Source organism: Oculina patagonica, chromosome 11 (assembly GCF_052425735.1).
Source record: "Oculina patagonica isolate OP01 chromosome 11, crgOcupat, whole genome shotgun sequence".
Taxonomy (NCBI): Eukaryota; Metazoa; Cnidaria; class Anthozoa; order Scleractinia; family Oculinidae; genus Oculina; species Oculina patagonica.
This window is the reverse complement of record NC_135768.1, coordinates 1,525,041-1,545,741: the sequence shown is the minus strand read 5'-3', so window position 1 is coordinate 1,545,741 and position 20,701 is coordinate 1,525,041. Positions and strand designations below refer to the sequence as shown.

The window sequence follows — 20,701 nt, the reverse complement described above, 5'->3', positions numbered from 1 at the left end:
AATACTCTTATCATAAAAATCTTAATTCCAAAGTTTGTCGCAGCGTTTGTGCATCCTAAGGTAAATGCTCTAAATCCTTTCCTAGAACAACACGAGAACGCGAGGAAGCCGCCGCCTTTTTCTCAGAACTGTCCAGCTACTCGCAGTATCACTGATAAAATGATAATGAGTAGGGTAGCCAATGGTATTACAGTTTTGGTAACACAACACTTTTCTTCTTTTATCTACTTTTTGGTATCAGAAATGCACTCTTTTTTGCCTTACTGATCATTGACTTGGCGCATATTTCAATTATTCCTCCCAGTATCGGTGAACAACTGAAATATTTACCTCGTCACCTCAAAGCTCAGTAAACATTAACCTGCATTAGTTGTAATTGACAATCTGCAGCTGAGCACGTTCGAAGTTCTGCTTCAAGTGAAACAAATATTTGCGAGGTTATTTAAACGATTATTTTAAAAATTAAGTATTGAAACTGCAGAAGAAAGATGTATCAGTCATGAAGTCGGCAGTTTTTTTAGCAATTTCATGCCTTGAAGAGTGTCATTGAAAATTATGGTTTCCTAATATCTACTCGCAAGACGTAACGTTACAAATGTCAGGTGCTAAGATAATTCTCGTATTTCACGACCGATAAGGTTGCTTCTAAACTTGAACCACTTTCACTGGCATGTTAAATAAGAATCAAGGGCTTTTAACTGAAACTTTGCTAGTTTTCAAGAAAGATTTTCAAAGTGAGTGGATTTTTAAAATAATTTTTTATTCCTTCCGATAAAGTAAATAACTGTGTCCAGACAATTCTTCTGCCAAAAAAAGACATAATTCTTGACCGCAAAGAAATATGCTAAGCCGTAACTAATAAATATCTCAGAAATATGTGGAAGTTTTGTCTTGAGTGCTGACCACAGAAAACTTTAAAAAGATAAGCAAATCCGTTTATAGAATCTTCTTACAAAACGACCGAAAATATCGATCGTTTTATTAAGCAAATACTTTGGAAAACTCTTGAAAATATCTAGCATTTTAAAATAGAGATTACTTATTTTTTGAACTTCGCTCTGCTTAAGATACGAATAAAAATATTTGCGCGGTTTTCTGCTTTTTACTGCAATAGCAAGGGTAGATATATGACTGGTTTATAATCTTTACATGTCTGCACGGATTTGAAAACAAATTAATCATGGAAACTTACAAGTGTGTTGTGAAATACGCGGTTGTGTCACACTCAACTTCAACAGAAAGTTGCTACAAATCGTTTTGCAAACTAATTTTCAGTTTATAAACGCTTCGTCGCCAATTTTGGCTTGTAAACTTGCCTTTCACAAGCGAAACCACGGAGAAAATTCAATGAGCTTATCATCAGGTAATAAATAATTTATCGCCGTTGGACCTGCTCTAAAAAAATAAGCGAAGAGTATATAATTAAGTAAATTTACGTATATTGAAGAAATAACGAAATTTTGTCGCAAAAAAGTAACCTTAAGCTACGTGTTCGTTAGCCACCGAAATACAGAAAGAGCAATTTTATCCGGAATAACAACCGAGTGTATACCTAATTTTATTTGTCGGCAACAAAGAGTTCGATTGTGAATACTATATCAAAACGGAACCTGATGAAAAAATATTTTCTTTTGAACCGCCCTCCAAATACGTCATAACATGATAATTATATGATACGGTAATCAAACCTTATTAATGAAAGCTTAAGCGATAGAGAAAATCACAACCAACTACTCACCGACTATGAGGACCCAGAAGAAAATTCTGTTGAAGACGATGAAATTTTCGATGTTTCCGAGCATAATCAAAAATTTCCAACTGTCCGTTCCATCTTAAAACTGTTGGTTTTTCCTTGCGGTCTGTTCACAACATAGTCTCTGATGTCTTGTTTCAACGCCTCCAACACTTTCCACTTTCAATCACCTCTTGCACGAAACTCTGCAAAAACAAAAAAAAGCGCTCCGTAATTTTAAATTTACATTCAAGTTCTGTGCTAACACACTGTAAAACCCTAGGAGATTTCTTCCAACTTAAGATACTAATGTGTTAGGTTTCCACAAACCCAATTACAGTTAGTTTATTCTAAGGAGAAACTTGACGTATAGAAAAAACCGGGTTTTGTTTTTGTACGTAGGCCGGCTCCCAGCGAGGGGCCTTGTAGTTATGTTTTGAACTTTTATACCATACCGATATTCCCAGCTTACATGCACTGTTTGAGAGAGTCGTTCGCTCCTTCCAAGCAATTTACACTGGAACACGTTGACTTGTTGAAAATCATCACATTTTTCAAAAGCGTTTGTCTTAAGTAGAACAAACTCGGTTTATGAATAATGTACGTTGAACAAGTTCTGCATAAAGCGGATTAACATTGTTTTTCACTCCTCCAATCATTGCATACAATATCTCTATTATTATTTCCTGACAAATTTCTTTTTGTCGCAACACCGAAATATCCCTCATTACCGAGAGAAGAATCGGATTTTGAAAATTAAACCAAATGATTCCAGAGAACGTGATTTTGAAATATTCAACAGTTCTTGTACCTATAAGCACAAAGCAAATATCGAATTTGAGTTTGTATAAAGTTCGCATGAAAAAAAAAAAAAAAACAATTAGTAATAATTCGTAAGCTCTACAAGGCTATAAATAGAAGGTACTTGTCTATATATATAGCATTCATATAAATAAACGCTGAAAAATTGTCGTTGTGTGCCACGTGAAATAAAATCGGGCGGGAAAAAATCGCTTGCCGAGTGGCCCTCCCGCGAAAAACCGATGATTGTACGACTTTTGTTTCTTTCACTTGAATATAATACGTTTTTCCGGTGTTGTATGATAAAAACTTATCCGTGAAGTTATGTTTACCTTAATATAAATTGAATGTTCGCCTTGGCCAGCTTAAGATTTGGCGATTGTACGAGAAACCTCAATAATAATCAGGTTAAATCAGATAACACCTAAAAATTCTTAGCTTCTGTTTTATTGAGATGTGTTTGCGGGATTATTTTTGTATGAACAAAAGTGTTTTTTGAAGCTTTTTGTAAGAAGATTATTGATATTTTAAGACCTGCCAATTTGTTTGTTGAAATATAAAAGGTAAGGCTATCTTAGCACATTTAAAATTATATGTTTTGTCAACAGAATTGACAAGTCTTTGCACCTAATAGGTTTCTTTTATAAACAAAAGATGGATTTCTTTGTTCGTAATCTTTATAGACTACAATAGACAGTTGGTCAACAGTTTTGTCGAAGGGAAAAACCAATATGAAATATGATTCTCTTTTTCATTCTGAATTTGTTGCGATGGAAATCATGCAAAAAATTTAATGCAGAATTTTAAACAAAATATGGTAAGATTCAAACGATTCTTCGTACGTGATGGAAATTATATCTTCGAAGACTCATTAGTATTGTAATATAAAGATATTAAAAGCCGTGACTAAACTTTGCAAGAAGGTTTCATGAAAAACCACAATTTAAGTGCATCGAGATAAGATTTATAGTGCCTCTTAAAAAACTTATGTTTTACTAACCGTTATATAACTGAATTATTGCACGCGCCCTGCATGGTCTTCTCTCTGTTATTTCCCGGGTTATTTATGCGTTCCACCCATAATACATTCCTACTTCATAGGACATTATAAATCGGTTTATTATTTTAAGTATATAATCCTTTTGTTTAATATTTGAACTGATCAATCTAATATAATTACTCTTTCTGCGTTGTCGCCAAACTTTGTTCAAATCTTCCATTAGATGTCAGACAATAATTGATTATTTTGTCGGTTAGATTTTATCTCACCTTCGTAAATCGTTTTCTCTTCTCTAAGCGTCAAAGAATAAATGCCTGCTGATGTCAAAACTAAAAGGACCGCTTTTATTGGACGTAGATGATAGGCAGATGCATGTGTGAGAGTTGTCAAAAAAATTCTCAGAAAAATAAATGGAAAATGGAGAATCTACATCTACATTTAATTCTGTCGGTAAAGTCGTGAGACATCACACCAACTTTTCTAAAAAAAAAAAAAAAATTTTCTAAAAAAGGAAAAAAACCTTCTGCCAGCTTCGCAATGTTGTTAATTCAATTTTACCCTTGGTACAATTTGGTACTTTCCTTTGTTCTGGTGTATGGGTAATATATGATAATGAATAGAGCGGTTTTCACTTGAGTGTCGAAAGTAATTTGCGTTTGCTTTGGTTTTGCATTACTACGCTCAGTGATTGGTTTAAAAATCTCGCGCCACTTTCTCGACCAATCAGAACTAAAACCAAAACCAATCGTGACTCGCTCGCGCACGTTTTCCCGCGCTTCGCGTCAGCTACATGTTTTTGTTTCGAGTTTTGATTGGTTCACTGGATTTTCAATGTCGTTTCTGATTGGCCAGAGTAATTACTTTGGTTTTGGTTTTCCGACTCAATTGAAAACTGCTCTATAAAACAAAGGGAAAATACCAGATTGTACTGGGGGTAAACCCATTGAACTACAACTCCCAACAAATCAACATGTCGTCAAATTTGATCACAAAAATCCTTGGAGAAACTGTTAATATTTCAACAATGAAATTTCATATAAAATATTTGACATCTTGTTAAAAATTGGAATAGAAACAGCTGTCTATCTTAATCAGAGTTAATTTACAGTATAAATACGTGTTTTTCATAATCTGTCGTAAAGAGATTTAGCTCCATTAGAACGGTGAACGAAAAGAAATCGATGTTCGAGGATTAATTTGATTTTGTCTTAAAAGCAAGCTAAAGGAGAGTGATTTTTCGGGCATAAATCCGATTTGGAATAACAGACGCGGCGGAAATTGCATGTCTGGAACATCAGAGTATATAAATAAATGGAAAGGGTCTTAAGTGTTTACAAAAGGAATTGACTTGTTCTACGAGTCCAGCCTATTAGTACAAGTCTTAGGTCTTATTCCTCTGTGATATGCTACTCTGAGCTACATGGAAGAGGGAGTCTGGAAAATATTCCCTGCTCACAAACACATGTGCGGAAATTAGTTCAGTTAAAATTTACAACGCAAGTATTTATTTGAACAAAGAAGTTACTGATGGAAACAGAAATATATAAACAGTCAGGAAAATACATTTCCGAAAATCCAATGTGAAGAGTGTACAATTCTTGTCATTCAATCTAAAATAGCATCACGAGCACAAGCGAACAGTTTCACGTTAGCTTACGTCATGTTACTTAGCAACACCGCTGATTAAAAACGGCAGGCCTAGAAAACTCTATGTGAAATCAATTTTGTGAAATCTAAATAATACAAAGATAACAAATAAATAAAAACACAACAATAAAATTAAAAAACGCAAGGTGTCCATTAGTTGCAGGCTGAGTCGAAACCACAACGTCAATCCGTTGTAACTTTTTAACTTACATTCACACGAAACTACAAGAAAACTTTGCTAGCTAAATAATCAAAAATTGAATTGTTTGGTGGAGGAAATAAATAAAAACCAATAATTCAAAATCGTTTCTAAACCATTTCGCCCGTGCCCTCCCCTTACTAAAGTTGTATGGCGTTAAATTTCCAAGACAAGAACAGAAAGCGGCTTGTTTCAAGAAATTATGAAAAATTGTCGGCTTAAAGCGAGGTAAATACTTTCAATACTTTCGGAAGAAACAAATACTCAAAGAAATTGTAAATGTCTGGATCTTGTGTTGATGTATTGAATAAAACAATTCACATAGTACACGTACACTTTGCATTGAATGTAAACATTGTTTTACATAATGTTAACACCCGGAAAACACAAACATTATAAACATTAATGTTTCTCTTACCGGAAAGGTCCCTGAAACACAGAGTGTCGATGAAGCGGACGATTCATAAAAATTGAATTTAAGGTGTTTGTTGACAAGATTGTAGACCAAAAAGCAGAGTATTTTAAACATGAGTGACAAAAATATGGCAGTCGTTATCAATCCGAGTCAGCCACGACCAAACATGACTGCAATTCAAAATCAGAGTCTAATTTAATATCAACAATTAGAAGGCTTAATCTAGCGACCATTTAGAATTCAAGTCGAAAGTAAAAGATAAGTTACTTTCCTTGGAGTGGAGAATTGTCGATAAAAATAATTGTGTCATGAAATTTTTATTTTTGACGCGCGAATGGCTTGGTGAGAAATATCTTTTTCTCCAGCTGTCTTTTATATGTTATTTCTTGTGTGAATTTTAAAGATAGGAAAAACGTAAACAACTACGACAAACTTACTTGATTTCCATTTTTGTCTAGTGTGGTACAAATAGCAAGAGAAAGATCAGTCTAGCAGATGTATAAAAAGATATTTAATAACTTCGAGAATGCCTTCAATTTGCAACGTTGATAAGTACGAAAACCAGGACTAGACTGAACTGGAAGTATCACGTAACAATCAATTTTTTTTCCTGAAGCGAAAAGTCGATCAGTAGTTGCCAAAGACTTTGAACGAAATCTGTCACGGTCTTATGAAGGTACATCCTTGGAGAGCCAGGGGTAGTTATATTTTTAGTGGAGACGAGGGAAAGGGGGTCTCTGAGGATGATGAAGGTATTATACCAGGAATCCCGAAATCGGGACACCTTGAAATCTTGCATATACACTCTTTAACAAATTTAGAGAGTTTGCGCTATTAAGATTACATCCATAACATTTGTTTTTATTTTTGTTTGACTGATGTACTGTTATGTTTTCTTTTGTTCTTTTTGCAAAATATTTTTGCAATAAAACTCTTATACTTCCTGCATTATCATGAAACAAAGAGCAGTCCTACTAAACTGAAATACCGTGACCATTTATCTGATATTAATTTAATTAATAATCTAGTAGATTGGCAGAGCGAAGTTTGATCTATGTTAAGTTGAAAGTTGCGACGGAACTACTCTGTAGTTGTTACTGTTTTCCAGTGTGTTCGACGTCAAATTTCTCCTTACAGCCTCAGTAAAATGTCCATCAGGATGGTGATGAAAATAGAAAAAATCATCAGCTAGGGAATATTTTGTTGATGTAACAACAAATTCTCAGAACTAACATTAAAAGAAATGTATGGGAATTAATAAGGAGAAGTACAATTTTGATCTTAAAACTGAAAGTGTACATGTAATGATATATCCTGTGGCGAATGTCAAGGACAGTCTCACTCGGCATCAAAATCAATTTGCTTTGAAGAGTAGTTTGTGATTCCAAAAAAAAAAACCCAAAAACACGACAAATCAAAGTTGATGTAGCTGGGACATGTTGTAGCGACACGTCCCCTCGTGAGTGCTGATACTTTTCAGGTGAAGTGTCGTTGCAACATGTCTCTGCTAGATTGTTCACAGCCCTCTAAAAAAAAAAAAAAAAAAAAAAAAAAAAAAAAAAAAAAAAATACTATTTTTTTGATAGGGAGGCTGTGGACAGTCTATGTCAATGCTACATTTTCATTTATTGTGTCCATTATGATGTTGTGATTTCGTGCTTGCGACATTTCTGGGCACCTTGAATTTTAGCATGATTTGAATTATTATTTCAGTTCAGTTACGGAAACAAAGATCATTGCATTACTGTGGACATAGATAGAGCATCTGGGAGCTCATTACTAAAAATTAGATTATTCATAAGGGCTAACTCCCATTTCAAAAGAATCTATCCAAAAACTTTTCTTTCAACGTAAATAATAAAAACCAATGTACTGAACTACATAGATGAAAACGACATCTCATATATTCTTGGAAACGTTTATTTTCTACTTCGCATTTGATCTCTTCGCGTCGTTTCTAGAGCTGCGCCATCGAAACCTTCTCAAGAAGACGACACAAATTCACGAATACTTCTGGTTAGACGTGAAAAAAATATCAGTACGATATTTTTGTTTATATGTGTATGGATCAGGGTGTGATAATCTTTTGAAGTGCCTCTTATTAGGTTCAAATAAGACTTAATAAAAATCGAGGTACTGGTTTTCTGAATTAATGAAAGTCAAAGTTATTATTAGTAAATTTAAATCAAGCCAGAACAACCCACGCTTTACACCGGCTAATTATACCCGCTCTGCCGATAATGCAATTGAAGTTGGAATTGTCTAGAGCGCATTATTACAATAATAACAGATGTTTTGGCTTCAGAATTCTATTCAAATCTAAATATAAAAGCACTGGGATTTATCTCTTACATCTGTACCGCTCTTCGACTTTTTCACCACTCAGATTATTCAGTGTTAAGCAAAATACGATAAGTTTTTCTGTATGTTCGTGTTTTGATCATATGGGCACAAAATAGGTGTGTTTGACGAGAGAAAACGTCGCGAATATGCCAGCAACCTCTCCACCCCCCTGCCGCGCGAACAAAAACTATCAAATATGATTAGCTTCCTTAACCAATGCGATCCGCCCAATTTAATAAGAAACCTTTATCAACACAAACCTCGATTCAAGCAACTCAAAATGAAGTATCACTATTTAATTTTCTCAAGTAATTAAGTCAAGCGGCTTACATCGTAGTTTTCGTGTCTTTTCTGAAGCGAATTGTTCGATGGCGCAATGGGAAGCTATTGTCAAAAAATACTCAATAATGTTTGAATTTTCTCCGTCAGTGTTTGAAGAAAGAAATTATCGTAATACATTAGAGTTTTAGATCATGAAAGCTTACCTTAGCTATGCGTCTGTAGCAGCATTAATATTTCAAACGTATTGGCGAAGTTCAAGACCTCACTTCGATCTCATGTTCGCGACGTCGCGATCATCCATGGAATTCGGCAACTATCTCCTCTAGAAACAAATTAAAATACTTATGTCGTTAATACTCAAGAAATGCAAAAGAATTCAAAAAATATTTTTAAGAATTTCGAAATCAAAGTTTGTAATGCTTACCATAGAAGTGTAGACATTCCGTGCCGAAATATATTTCCGAGTGGTTTTACTTCACTTCTCCTACTGACTGCACAAGTGAAGTTTCCTCGTTTTTTTTTAACTTTTTTTCCCCTGGGGTTTCCAGTTTAGCGCAAAGGGAGTTTCAAAATCCTTCAGTACAGATAAACTTTCCCGGTTAGAGCCGTTTTGAGTCTCGGCGCTTCTGTGACTACGTGAAAAGAAAGCAAAATAGCTTAGAGTTGTTAAACATTTATGGCTGTTTTTGACTGATACAACGGCCCAGCATGCGAGAAAGAAAATTTCCAAGATACGGCCGTTCTATAAACAGCCAATAGACAGTTTGAGAGCATTATTTAGTTAAACCCCCCAGAGATGGCTAAACGCAGTAATTTTATTGCACAAAAGAGGTGCAGCTCTGCTAAACCGACTACAAGCTTAAGTTTGTTTCTCCTTGACACGCAATATACTGTTTTATCATTTTAACAAATATAACTTTCTAAATCCTTTTTAACGAAAAAAAAAAGGTCAGAAATATCCAATTTTTGTTTTTGGCGTGAATTAACCGCGTAAAGAAAGCATAATTAAAGATATTGCAGCCGTCTGACCTTTGGAATAATTCAATATTAAGTGACTTTAGTACATTTTTTTTCTTTAATTAATGCCTTCGGAAAGATAAAAAAAGTCACATTCCAAGGGTCCAAAATTAATCTAACGTTGAGGTATCAGTGCCATTTTAAGTGAGACGTTTCATTTTAGACTTTCAGGCCCCAAGATCAATAAAACCCCTCCCTTAACTTATTTGCATTTCTTTAAATATTAGTCGGAAGAATTTTACTTTAATTAAAAAAAAATCTCTTTTTTTGATCAATTCCCATTTTCTCAAGACCTCAGTCCTATAAACTTTGAAGTGATCTTTTGACAGAGAAATTAGGTTTCCATCCGTAACAAAAACATACTGTTTGTGACTTGGTTCATTGATTACTATAAACATGTAAACAGATCAAATTAAATAAAGCAACATATTGTGTTCGTGTTATTTGACTTTGTCTATTGTTGTGGCGTGTCTTTGCACAAGGACAATAGTTTAAACGAAGTTAAGTTCCTGTTATTAAAATGCGTTCCTGTTATCGTGCGAACTTTGTTTATTGTCTTAATATTTTTAAGGGACACTGTCACCAGTTTCACTTCAAAAACTCAAGAGCCTAAAGACATATGGAAACTACGAATAGTGGTCCAATTTTGTTAAAAATCACCATGCCAGTGTACTGAGACAAAAAACAAGTGATATTAGTGTGATGCTATCAGGAACTTTAGATCTCAACTTGTAAAAGTCAGGCTGATTTTTTCAAGTTTTGCTCTTGTGAACTGGAAAAACACTTAAAAATTATTATGTCTCCCTTCTTCCTTCAACAACAATCCACTTTATATCCCTAGGTTAGGTGCATTTCATGTACGAGAAGACCTATTCGCCAATTTTAGTACTTTTTTCCGTGGCCGAATACAGTTTTTTCGTGGATCAAAGGCGCGCGTGCTCGCGCGGGCTAAAATGGCGCTAGCAAATCTAAACAGAAACGAAAAAGAGTTCCATCTGTTTTACCGCGCTTTACCAAATTTGTATAAAAAAGAAAACTTCAAAATACTTTAGATAGGTCTTGAAACCTGGGACGGAAAACAATAGGACAAAAAAGGTAGATAAACAACCGACAGAGAAGTTCTAATTCTGTCTTTCATTATCGCTCGCGACGCATGGCGTCATATTAGCGCGCGCTCGCACGCGCAATTCGATTCGCCTCGGAGGTCGTAAAAGCCAGATTTTGATCCAGATTTTCTCGAAAACCTATCGTACAACCTATTATGAAACTTTCACAATTAAATTTAAAGGGTGAACTACGTCCACAGCCAAAATTTTGACAACATCTGTAAGACAGATTTTGAGCTATTTTAAAAATCGGCAAAATATCACATTTTCCTATTTTGCATGAATGATAAATCAAAGCCAATTTCTTATTTCTGAAATTTTGAGGTAGGGTCGTACGGGTAGATTTTAAGAAAAACGCCGTTTTAACTACTAGTGCCAGTCCCCTCTCAAGCACTCGGCCGTTCGTTTAAGCCGTTTATTAGCATTTGTATTTTCCAAATATCGCATTAGATGGTTTTAGGATGTAACAAACAGTGATAAGAGAAAGAAAAAACTTTTCTGGAGATTGTACAAGAGAATTAAAGGTTGGACTGATTTGCCCTCTGAAAACTGTATTAAGCCACCTTAAATCCCCAGTGTGACAGTGCCCCTTTACGACAACTTCGTTTATAATTTTCGACATTATGGATTTTTCAGTGTTCAGCATTTCGCAAATCAGACTACGCAGAGATAAATGGAAATAAGAGGAAGAGATAGATCAAGAGAGGGGGGAGGGGTTAAGTGTTCTCCCGGGGGGTACTCTGTATAGTTTTGGGTGAGGTGTGTCGCTGGGACTCTAGAATCCTTACCCTCTACCAAAATTAACTGAGTTTGCAACCATATACTAAGACTAGTCACTGAAAATCCCTACCTTATTCCAGACTTTCTTTTCTTTAGAACTGTATCAGTGTTATCATTATTTAATGGAAAACCGTCTGTCAACAACCTCTGTTTATAAGCCCAAACAAAACCCCTAACCGGAATTTTAGAGTTTGGAATTTCGAGACAATTGTATCCCCCGGAGCTATTACTCTTTTCTGTTGCTGACTAACACATTAATAAACGTTAGGGTTAAGATTGGTGTGATAAGTGATTATAGGAGGAACACGAATTTGGTTTAAAAACTCGTACTCGTACTCAATCTCGTACTCCTAGTCCAATCTAAAGGTCGCTATTTAAAAATTATTTACATTCTAAAGATGAATTTTGTCAACAATTACACGAGCATGGAACAAAGAAAAATTCTGAGTCCCTAATGGAAAACGAACCCATGGCCTCCCAGATACCGGTTGGGCGCTCTAACCAACTAAGCTACGAGAGACACGTGGTGAGCTGGGCCATTTACTGGGTTGATATGTGACACTCGCCCTGCATACTGCTAGGATCAGCAATGTCGAAATCATCAAATGTGTAGTAAATAGTAAAGATGGTAAATTTTAAGCTCGGTGATAAACAATGAAGATGAATTTTTTCAACAATGACACGAGCATGGGACAAAGAAAAATTCTAAGTCCGCAATGGGAATCAAACCCATGGCCTCCCAGATACCGGTTGGGCGCTCTAACCAACTAAACTACATTCTTTATTCACTATTCAATGTCCATGACTCCGCTCTAAAAGGTATATTTACCTAAAACTGCTTTATAGAGGTGTCTGATTTACGCTTCAGCAAAGATGGTGCTCTCTATGAAAAACAATACTTGACAAAAGAGGCACTTAGGCAATTCAGTTCAACTTAGGCCGAACAAGTAAAAGAACTTCAAATGATTTTACATTTAGCACCTTTTGGACCAAAAGATTTCATTTGAAAGTCATTGTTTCAAGACAGGTGTAGACACCTTTGCGACTTAGTTGTGTCTGAACAAATTAAAAAAACCTGCCGCGTACAAAAATTACGTGAAAGCGCAGTACATTTGGCTTCAGCTCGAAAGGTCCAAGTTTAAACCAAGTTGTGTTATTGGGAAATGTATAAATTGCCAAATTATTGTTATATAATTCTTTATTAAATGTCGCACTGTTTCTCTCCACGCAGACTACGGCTGTTTAGAGCGTAGATAACGCTATTCACTGGATGATCCACAATATTATTCCAGTGGATAAGTGTTAACAAAACCAGCTTAGCTATCAGCGTTTCCCTGCTTTGAACAGCAGGAGCCAGGTGAATAAATGTTAGCGAAACACTAGAGCAGATAGTTTGTCTGGACGCGCATTTCATCGTATGCCTGTTCGGCGCCTTATACAAAATAAAACTAGAAACGAGTGATAGTATATAACCTAAATTCCAGCCGGGCGCATTATTAAATTTAGTAGCACCGGTAAAAAGAACATGCGACTGCTATTGCGATAAAACTTTGTGTTTTTAAATGAAGCCACAGGCACATGCCTCATATATACCGCCACGACAGATTTATGATCATGATAATGATAATGATAATGCATTTATATAGCGCATTTTCCATATATATATGTTCAAATGCGCTTTACACATACTGTAATTTAAGATACAATCGTAAAGGCCAGACCACAACACCGGGAGCTTCGTGCCCTACTCTTTGCGAATAGTGTGTGGGTTCTTTAACGTCCCCTGTTAGAAGACTGAAGATACAGGAGACGGGACCTACGGTTTATCGTCTTTTTCCGAGAAGACTAGAATGTCTAACCATTTGCAGATGTAATTACAAAGGCAGCACATTCTCCTCAGTTATTTTAAGACCCTGAGTGTTGGTCCGGTCGGGGGTTCGAACCCACGACCTCCCGCACAGCAGTCCGGCGCTCTACCAACTGAACTAACCAGGCGGCTTGCTTACGCAGACTTGACAGTCCAGTTAAGCGGAATTTTGGGATGCGTCGAGATCTTCCCGAAAATTGGGAAGAACACTCGGTCAGCGTCTATTAGTGCGGAAATATGATCGGAAGCTTTGGTTTCTCGTTTCTTGTCGATGCATTTTTCCCAATTATCCCGAATATGTACTACCCTATAAACCTGCGAGGAGGCGTATTATTTTTGCGGAGGCGAAAAAAGGAACGCTTGATCGCGGGTTAGATGGCGATTGTTGTACCGAGTTTACAGAAATAGTCAGGAGTTTGGAGTTGAGAACGATTGCTCTTTTTCATTTTCTCTTGCTTTTAGCCATTAAAGAATAAGAAAAATTCAGGCAAGCATAGACATATTAAAGAACCTAACAGCTCAATTAATGAATTGTCGTCTCCTTTTAGTGTCGGATAAAACGCGACAGGCAACCAGCTGTTAATAATGCACCTCAGAAAGGCGTGAGCGCATTGGTCCAAATTTTCCCGGGAAAATGGGTGGACTTTCTTAACCAAATTATAATTGGTTAATTTTCCAATGGGAGCTTAGGACCAATCAGAAGTGCTGTTATATTATGCAAATTTTAAACGGCGCACTATGTCGCATGCGCATAACAGACCACTCACAATTTGCCGTGTCAGTAAGGAGCCGGGAAAACATGAGTTTTATCTAGTTGCTTGAGCTAAATTATATCACCGAATCTTTTGTTTAAACATGACGAATTCATCACAGATGTGGCTTATTTGCCTTTTAGTGGTAGGTACTTATTTTCAGATGTTTTTATTTCGTGGTTGTTTTCACTGCATTGCTTGATCGGCTATGGAGATGAAAGCGAAGCCACGTCGAAAACCTTCATTCTTCCTCGTTACTACAGAAACTAACTCACTGATTACCTTTTGCAGGCTATTCTTTACTTGCCTTCCACGTTTTGTGGCCATGTTGTGCAGCTCAATGGCCAGAATTTCGATCAAACATTAGGTAAGAGTTATCAACCGATCCGCCGACATTAAGTTTTAATGTTATTGTAAGTTCACTTCAAAATGCCAGCCGCTATATAAGAAACAAACTTCACTGAAATAAACTTGGTAGATTTTCATTAAACTACATCTTGCAACTATTTACAATTCTACTATCTAGTTAGCTCCTGTATTAATCTGATATCTGTATTATCTTTTCTTTAGCCGATAACAAAGTCGTATTCGTCAATTTCTACGCCGACTGGTAAGCACGCGTGTATAGTTCTAAATATGTTAGCATAATTTCAAGGGCTTCACATCAGCTGAAATGCAAAACAATATTCGATTCACAGGCTGGTCTCATGTTGTTTTGTTTTGTTTAAAGATGATATGAATTGGCGTGGGCGATTCGTTTATTTCTCTACTAAATGGCGATTTGCAATTGTTATGCACCAGAAATGACTTTTACATTAACTCGATCTGTGTAGTATTCTGCACTGAAATCTTGTGTTGTAATCTTGTATATTTTCAAATTGCGTCCCTAAACGACTTTATAATTTAACCCATATGAATAAAAAGAACTTTTAAACCACTCACTATACCGTATGATCAGCTGCAGTGGATAATTTGCAAATTTTGCTCCCCCAATTAGCACAGTGTACATACTGTCATTGTAGGTGCATTAAAAAATATTGGAAATTTCTATTAACTTGTAAAATAGTGCATTTTGCAAAATGGGTTTTATATTGCATCTATGAATTGAACAACGTTTCGCAGGATCAAATACAACTACTTTGTTTACCAAGTACAAAGCTGTGGTTGTTTTAAGAATGGGTAAAAATATCCAACAGTCTATGGCATGTAAATTACCATCCTATGGACAGTCTTATTTGTTTTGTTAAAACACTTATCCACTGGGAAGTATTTTTTCTTAGTAGATAGCATTACCCACCCTTTGAATCACCGGAGCCATGAGTTTAGATTAAGCCAGAGCTATACTAATTTAAACCTTCAGTTGAATGGTTTATGAGCAGTTATCAGAATACATTATTGTCTGCATATGTAGACCATTGGGATTTGAAGAGGAAATACTAGCAAAACTCAACTGTTGTCAAAATGGTGAATGCTCTTAGCTAGAGTTTTGTTCATATTTGTATATTGTAGTCGAATCTCTATTAACAGACACCTCTAGGCACACATGTCTTGTAAGTGGACACCTCATAAGCAAACACCTCCTGTTGGCAGACACTTTTGGCGCTTTCCATTTGTCAGAACTGGCCGGTCCGGTGGATTTGATTGTAAAATGGGCCTTTTGCACGAGATTTTCCCATAAATCCACCATAACAATGTAAATGTATTGACTGATTTGACAGGAGAAATCTGACTAACAACAGAATTCTTTCCTTGAATATACCACTGTGACCAGCCAGATCTGACAGTTCGAAAGCGCCTATTAGTTATGGCCCCAGCCACATACAAGTACTATGTTTTTAACCTCCGACCTATAAGTGGACACCTCTCCTAAGTGGACACTTAGTCGTGGTCCCAGCCACATTACAAACACTACATTTTTAATCTCCTTTAAGTAGACACTGCTCCTAAGTTGTTACTTTTTCTGGTGCCAAGGGTGTCCCCTTATGGGTGGTTTGACTGTATTTTTAACATGTGTAATCAAAACTATAACAAAATTCTCAATCGGTGATTGGTTATCAGCAGCCCGATTTGAGCACTAATAGGACAGTGTACGCGTCATGCTTGTAATTTGACAGTGTAATAGGACAGTTTACGCGTCATGCCTGTGTAATTGGACAGTACACGTCATTTTGCGCGCGCTGTTGTTGTGCATTTTGTTGAGTAAACTGTTATGTTTTGCAGTTTTTATAAAAACGTTAAACCATTTGACTAAAGGTTAGTTTGTTTCTCAAATTTTGTCATAGTTTTGATTAATTGGTAACAGGACTGAGTGTCGTCCAATTCTGTCTGTAATCATACTCGTGATTAAACAAATCGGACTCCCGCTTCGCGGTCGTCCGATTTTGTTAATCACTCGTATGATTACAGACCGAATTGGACGACACTCAGAACTATTACCATTATAAACAACCACCTGATGTTTGACATGACGTGCATATGTGCTTACTCTTGTAGGTGTCGATTTAGTCAAATGCTGGCTCCAGTTTTTGATCAAGCATCTGATATTGTCCATGAAGAATATCCAGTAAGTATTGGGAAAATTCTCTCTTTTTATAGCATTGAGATCAGGAGGAAAATAAAGCCAATGATTTATTATCCCTTCCTTTAAATATTATACTGTTACGCGAGTGAAACTGTGAATGTATTTTGAAGAATTTGTTGTTACAACAAGGTGATACTCTCTATGGATAATGATAATTTATTGATGTTATTTTCCTGTTCCAGCTATCCTTGGTCACTTAAGATGCTTTGGCTAATTTGCTGTTAAAAACTTCATGAATGTGTTTTATTCCTTTTGTAGAATAATGTAGTATTTGGCAGAGTCGACTGTGAATCAGAACAAGAAATTGCACAAAGATTTCACATTACCAAGTATCCAACTTTGAAGGTCTGGAGAAATGCACAGGTAAATATGTTTGTATATGATTTTTTTTTAAATCAAATCTGATTAAAATTTTCAAAAATAAATTATACAACTTTTTTAATTTTCACAAACATGTTTCGACGGTACATCTGTCATCGTCAGTGTGATGGTTATGAAAGTTTACAGTGATTTAAAACGCGCCTGTTACAAATCATACGTTACATTGCGTTGGAAAGCAATACGCTAGATAAATTTTGAAGTTAACGGAATTATAAAGAAGCGCGCGCGTGCAGTTATAGGGAAAGCTTCAAATTGATGTGTTTGACCTGTTGATTAAGGTCCGGCTTTTCCCACTTGATGTACATAGACTCCTTAAGCTTAACTTGGTACTTGGTAGGTGCAGAGTCTAAGATCTTGAAGCAGTCTTAGTTACAAGAGGTACGGCATGACTCACATCAAGTGGGAAAAGCCGGACCTTAATCAACAGGTCAAACACATCAATTTGACGCTTTCCCCATAACTGCACGCGCGCGCGCTTCTTTTTAATTCTGTTAACTTTGAAACTTATCTAGCGTATTGCTTTCCAACGCAATGTAACATATGATTTGTAACAGGCACGTTTTAAATCACTGTAAACTTTCATAACCGTCACACTGACGATGACGGATGTACCGTCGAAACATGTTTGTGAAAATTAAAAAAGTCGTATTATTTTTGAAATTTTCTACATTTTTGCTGCTGTCTCAACCATTTAAATCTGATTGAATAAGGTGTGCACATCTTGAGAAATTTCACCCAATCAGTTGCTATGTACAGCTGCCAGAGTTAATTGCCTTTCTTTGCATAATATTATTTAGACCTTTATTTCCAAGCAAAATTGTTGGAAGGGTTATTTCTTTAATGAAGTAATAAACTAAGCGTCAAAGCCTTTACAAGCCTTTTGCATGGCTAAGCAATATTTTGACTTTTCTTGTTTCCTGTAAATGAAGTTCACATTCTGGTCTACAGTGATGTAGCTAAGAAAACACTAAGCCGGCTCATCAACAAGCCTAGCTGGCTTTTCTTGCCTTAGCAGCTCTAAAAGTTTACCTTAGTCTCTGTTTTCATGTGAAATTTCGGCCGGATTTTAATTCTCTTTCAGCCTGTGAAATTAGTTGGCAGCTGGCCCTTAGTGACATCCCTGGGTCTATTAGCTTTCCTTGTAGAGAGGCTGTAAATTTATTGTTCCTTTGTATCCTGTCCTCATTATTGTAGGTTACAAGAAGAGAATACAGAGGCCAGCGATCTGTGGATGCCTTCTCAAACTACATCAGGGAACAGATGAAGAGTAAAGTCATTGAATTTCATGCATTAAGTGATCTTAATGTTGATGTAAGTTTGCAAAGAACATTTAATATTTCAAACAAAACAATGTCTCACCAGTCTGGCTGGTTTAACATACTAAATGTTTTTGCAACAGTGATGTGCCGTAATTGCAGTGCAAATGAATGGAGTTGGAGCCCCGTGTCACCTTTGTCCTTGAATGATACGATATTGTTGGGTTGTATTTATGTGCAAGACACTACATGTATGTAGTTCTCACATTAATGCTACCCTTCACCTACACTGTATGTGTATTAATGATAATGATAATCAATTTATATAGCGCATTTTTTATATGTAATGTTCAAATGCGCTGTACACATACTGTAATTTACTACACAAAGGCCAGACCACCACACCGGGAATTTCGTGCCCTACTCTTTGCGAATAGTGTGTGGGTTCTTTAACGTCCCCTGTTATAAGACTGAAGATACAGGAGACAGGACCTATGGTTTATTGACCTTTTCCTAGAAGACTAGAATGTCTAACCATTTGCAGATGCAATTACAAAGGCAGCACATTCTCCTCAGTTATTTTAAGACCCTGAGTGTTGGTTCGGTCTGGGGTTTGAACCTACGACCTCCCACACAGCAGTCCGGCGCTCTACCAATGTATTATGAGCTTAATTATTATTTATTATTATTATGGGAAACATAGATGGGAAAATATATGGCTTGACATCATGGCATGGTGTAAAATGACAGTCTGTCTAGCCCAATGTTACTCAGTCAATAACTAAATTAACAAGACATTGGTAGTTGTTAAAATAATGTGGTGGGTATTCTGAATTTTGCATGTTAAATGAACTGCTGTTGTGTCCAGGGCTGGACAACTCTTTTCAGACCAGCTCATTTTAAGGTCAGCACACATGAAGGGGCAAATCCCTGCTACTAGTCTCTGCAACAAGTCTCTTGAAGAGTTTACATGCACAAACTAGTCGCAGGCACTTGTCCCCTCATGTCCCGGGGGAGGGAGGGTACTCTATATATTTTTGGGTGGGGGTGTGCCGCTGGGACGTCGAAACCCTTACCCTATACTAGACCCTGTTCAGCTGATTTCGCTACCCTTTACTAGACTAAACACCGAAAATCGCTACCCTATCTCAGACTTGCCATTTTCAGAACTGTGTCACTATTTTTGTTTTCAATGGAAAACCATCTGTCAACAACGTTGCCGCGACGATTTTTTACGTTTAAGAAGGTCTCTTCCTCTTCCGAGTTTCTATTCTTATTCTGGACTTAATTCCTCATACTACTGATCAGTTTTCCGGCAAACGATCCCCTATTCTAGACCAAAACTCGCTGATTTCTATACCCTATCCCAGACTAAACTGCTTGAAAACCATACCCTTCACAGCGACACATACCTATATAGCTCATGTATGGGAGTGCCCCCCCCCCCCCCCCCGGCCTCATGTGTGCCAGGCTTACTTTTGTAGGGACCTATCTGTTTAATTCAACCAGCATGAATTCATAGATACTAACTACAGTAGTTGCAGATACTTGCCCCACCGTGTATGCCGACCTATAATTTACAGTGTCTGGTCCCACACACATATCCGCTTGCAGGTTGATACATGTTCAAGCAATGGACAACATATACATTGTATATAATGTACTATGTACTGCAATGCATGAGCATTCAGTAAATCCCCATTATTTTAGAACTTTTTCCACCAAAATGCCTGATGAAGGTTCCCTGGTCCGTTATTTCATGCGTACATGTACAAGTTTGTAATTTAACAAAATAATTTCAGGTGTTGCTTTTTTTGTTTTGTTTCTCTAGACTGGAAAAAGGACCATCATTGGTTACCTGGAAAATAAAGACAGTGACAGCTTCAAGAACTTTGAAAAGGTACATGTGTTAGTTTTAAAATGAAATGGATGGGGGAAGAAGTTGATCTTAGTAAATGGAGTTTTGAATGTTTCTGGGAGCAGTTAAACTCTAGAAAAGTTTTCTTTAAATTTCTTTCTTCTTGCTGCTGAGGAGCTCTAAGAAATTATGTCTCTAAGCGCTAGGGTTGATTCAGACTTTAGACATGTAATTTATGTAGCTTGCCTTACTTGTGTCATACAAGAAATTATGTGCAACCTTCACCATACATGTATAATCTGACAAGTGCTATACATTATTGTTGTAAAGTTTCAAACATGTTTCAAAGTGTATTACGACAATCACATGCAAAATGTAGGTTTGTTTTACACCCAGCGATTTGTGTTGTAGACTTGTCGTAAGCTTGTTGCATGTAATAATGTTACACCATCTTAATCACCCCCTTATAATAACATGTAGTGTGTATGCACAAGGCTAGTATACCTCTTGTTATGGCATAATCTAGTAAATTAATACTAATTATAACTACTTTTTAAGGTGGCAGAAGAGTACCGAGATGATTGTAATTTTCATTTGGGAGTTGGGTATGTCAAAAAAGTTTATTTACATCTACATTATTTATAATGAAAGTTTAAAATCGTAAAAAAACAAAATAAATCTTTA

General features: G+C 36.4%; 2 protein-coding genes across 12 annotated transcripts in view; one reads left to right on the top strand and one right to left on the bottom strand.

The window, feature by feature from the left end:
• Positions 1-9,050, bottom strand: part of LOC144631168 (uncharacterized) — a 36,945-nt gene extending 27,895 nt beyond the window's left edge. For 5 of the 11 annotated variants that reach the window (XM_078489569.1, XM_078489570.1, XM_078489571.1 and 2 more), the window contains exon 1: positions 1,739-2,758. In XM_078489569.1, coding sequence (XP_078345695.1) covers positions 1,739-1,802 — 64 coding nt within the window. In that variant the 5' untranslated portion in view covers positions 1,803-2,758. Of the gene's footprint in view, positions 1-1,738; positions 2,759-3,533; positions 3,619-5,797; positions 5,886-8,622; positions 8,742-8,843 lie in introns of those variants that run through there. The other 6 variants (XM_078489560.1, XM_078489565.1, XM_078489563.1 and 3 more) reach the window with 6 other exon arrangements.
• LOC144631197 (endoplasmic reticulum resident protein 44-like) overlaps positions 1-20,701 on the top strand; it is a 106,202-nt gene that overhangs the window by 79,535 nt on the left and 5,966 nt on the right. Inside the window, exons 2-9 of the mRNA XM_078489605.1 lie at positions 13,979-14,086; positions 14,233-14,308; positions 14,512-14,551; positions 16,435-16,504; positions 16,781-16,885; positions 18,098-18,214; positions 19,991-20,059; positions 20,576-20,622. Of these exons, the coding sequence (XP_078345731.1) occupies positions 14,045-14,086; positions 14,233-14,308; positions 14,512-14,551; positions 16,435-16,504; positions 16,781-16,885; positions 18,098-18,214; positions 19,991-20,059; positions 20,576-20,622 (566 nt within the window). The 5' untranslated portion in view covers positions 13,979-14,044. The remainder of the gene's footprint in view (positions 1-13,978; positions 14,087-14,232; positions 14,309-14,511; positions 14,552-16,434; positions 16,505-16,780; positions 16,886-18,097; positions 18,215-19,990; positions 20,060-20,575; positions 20,623-20,701) is intronic.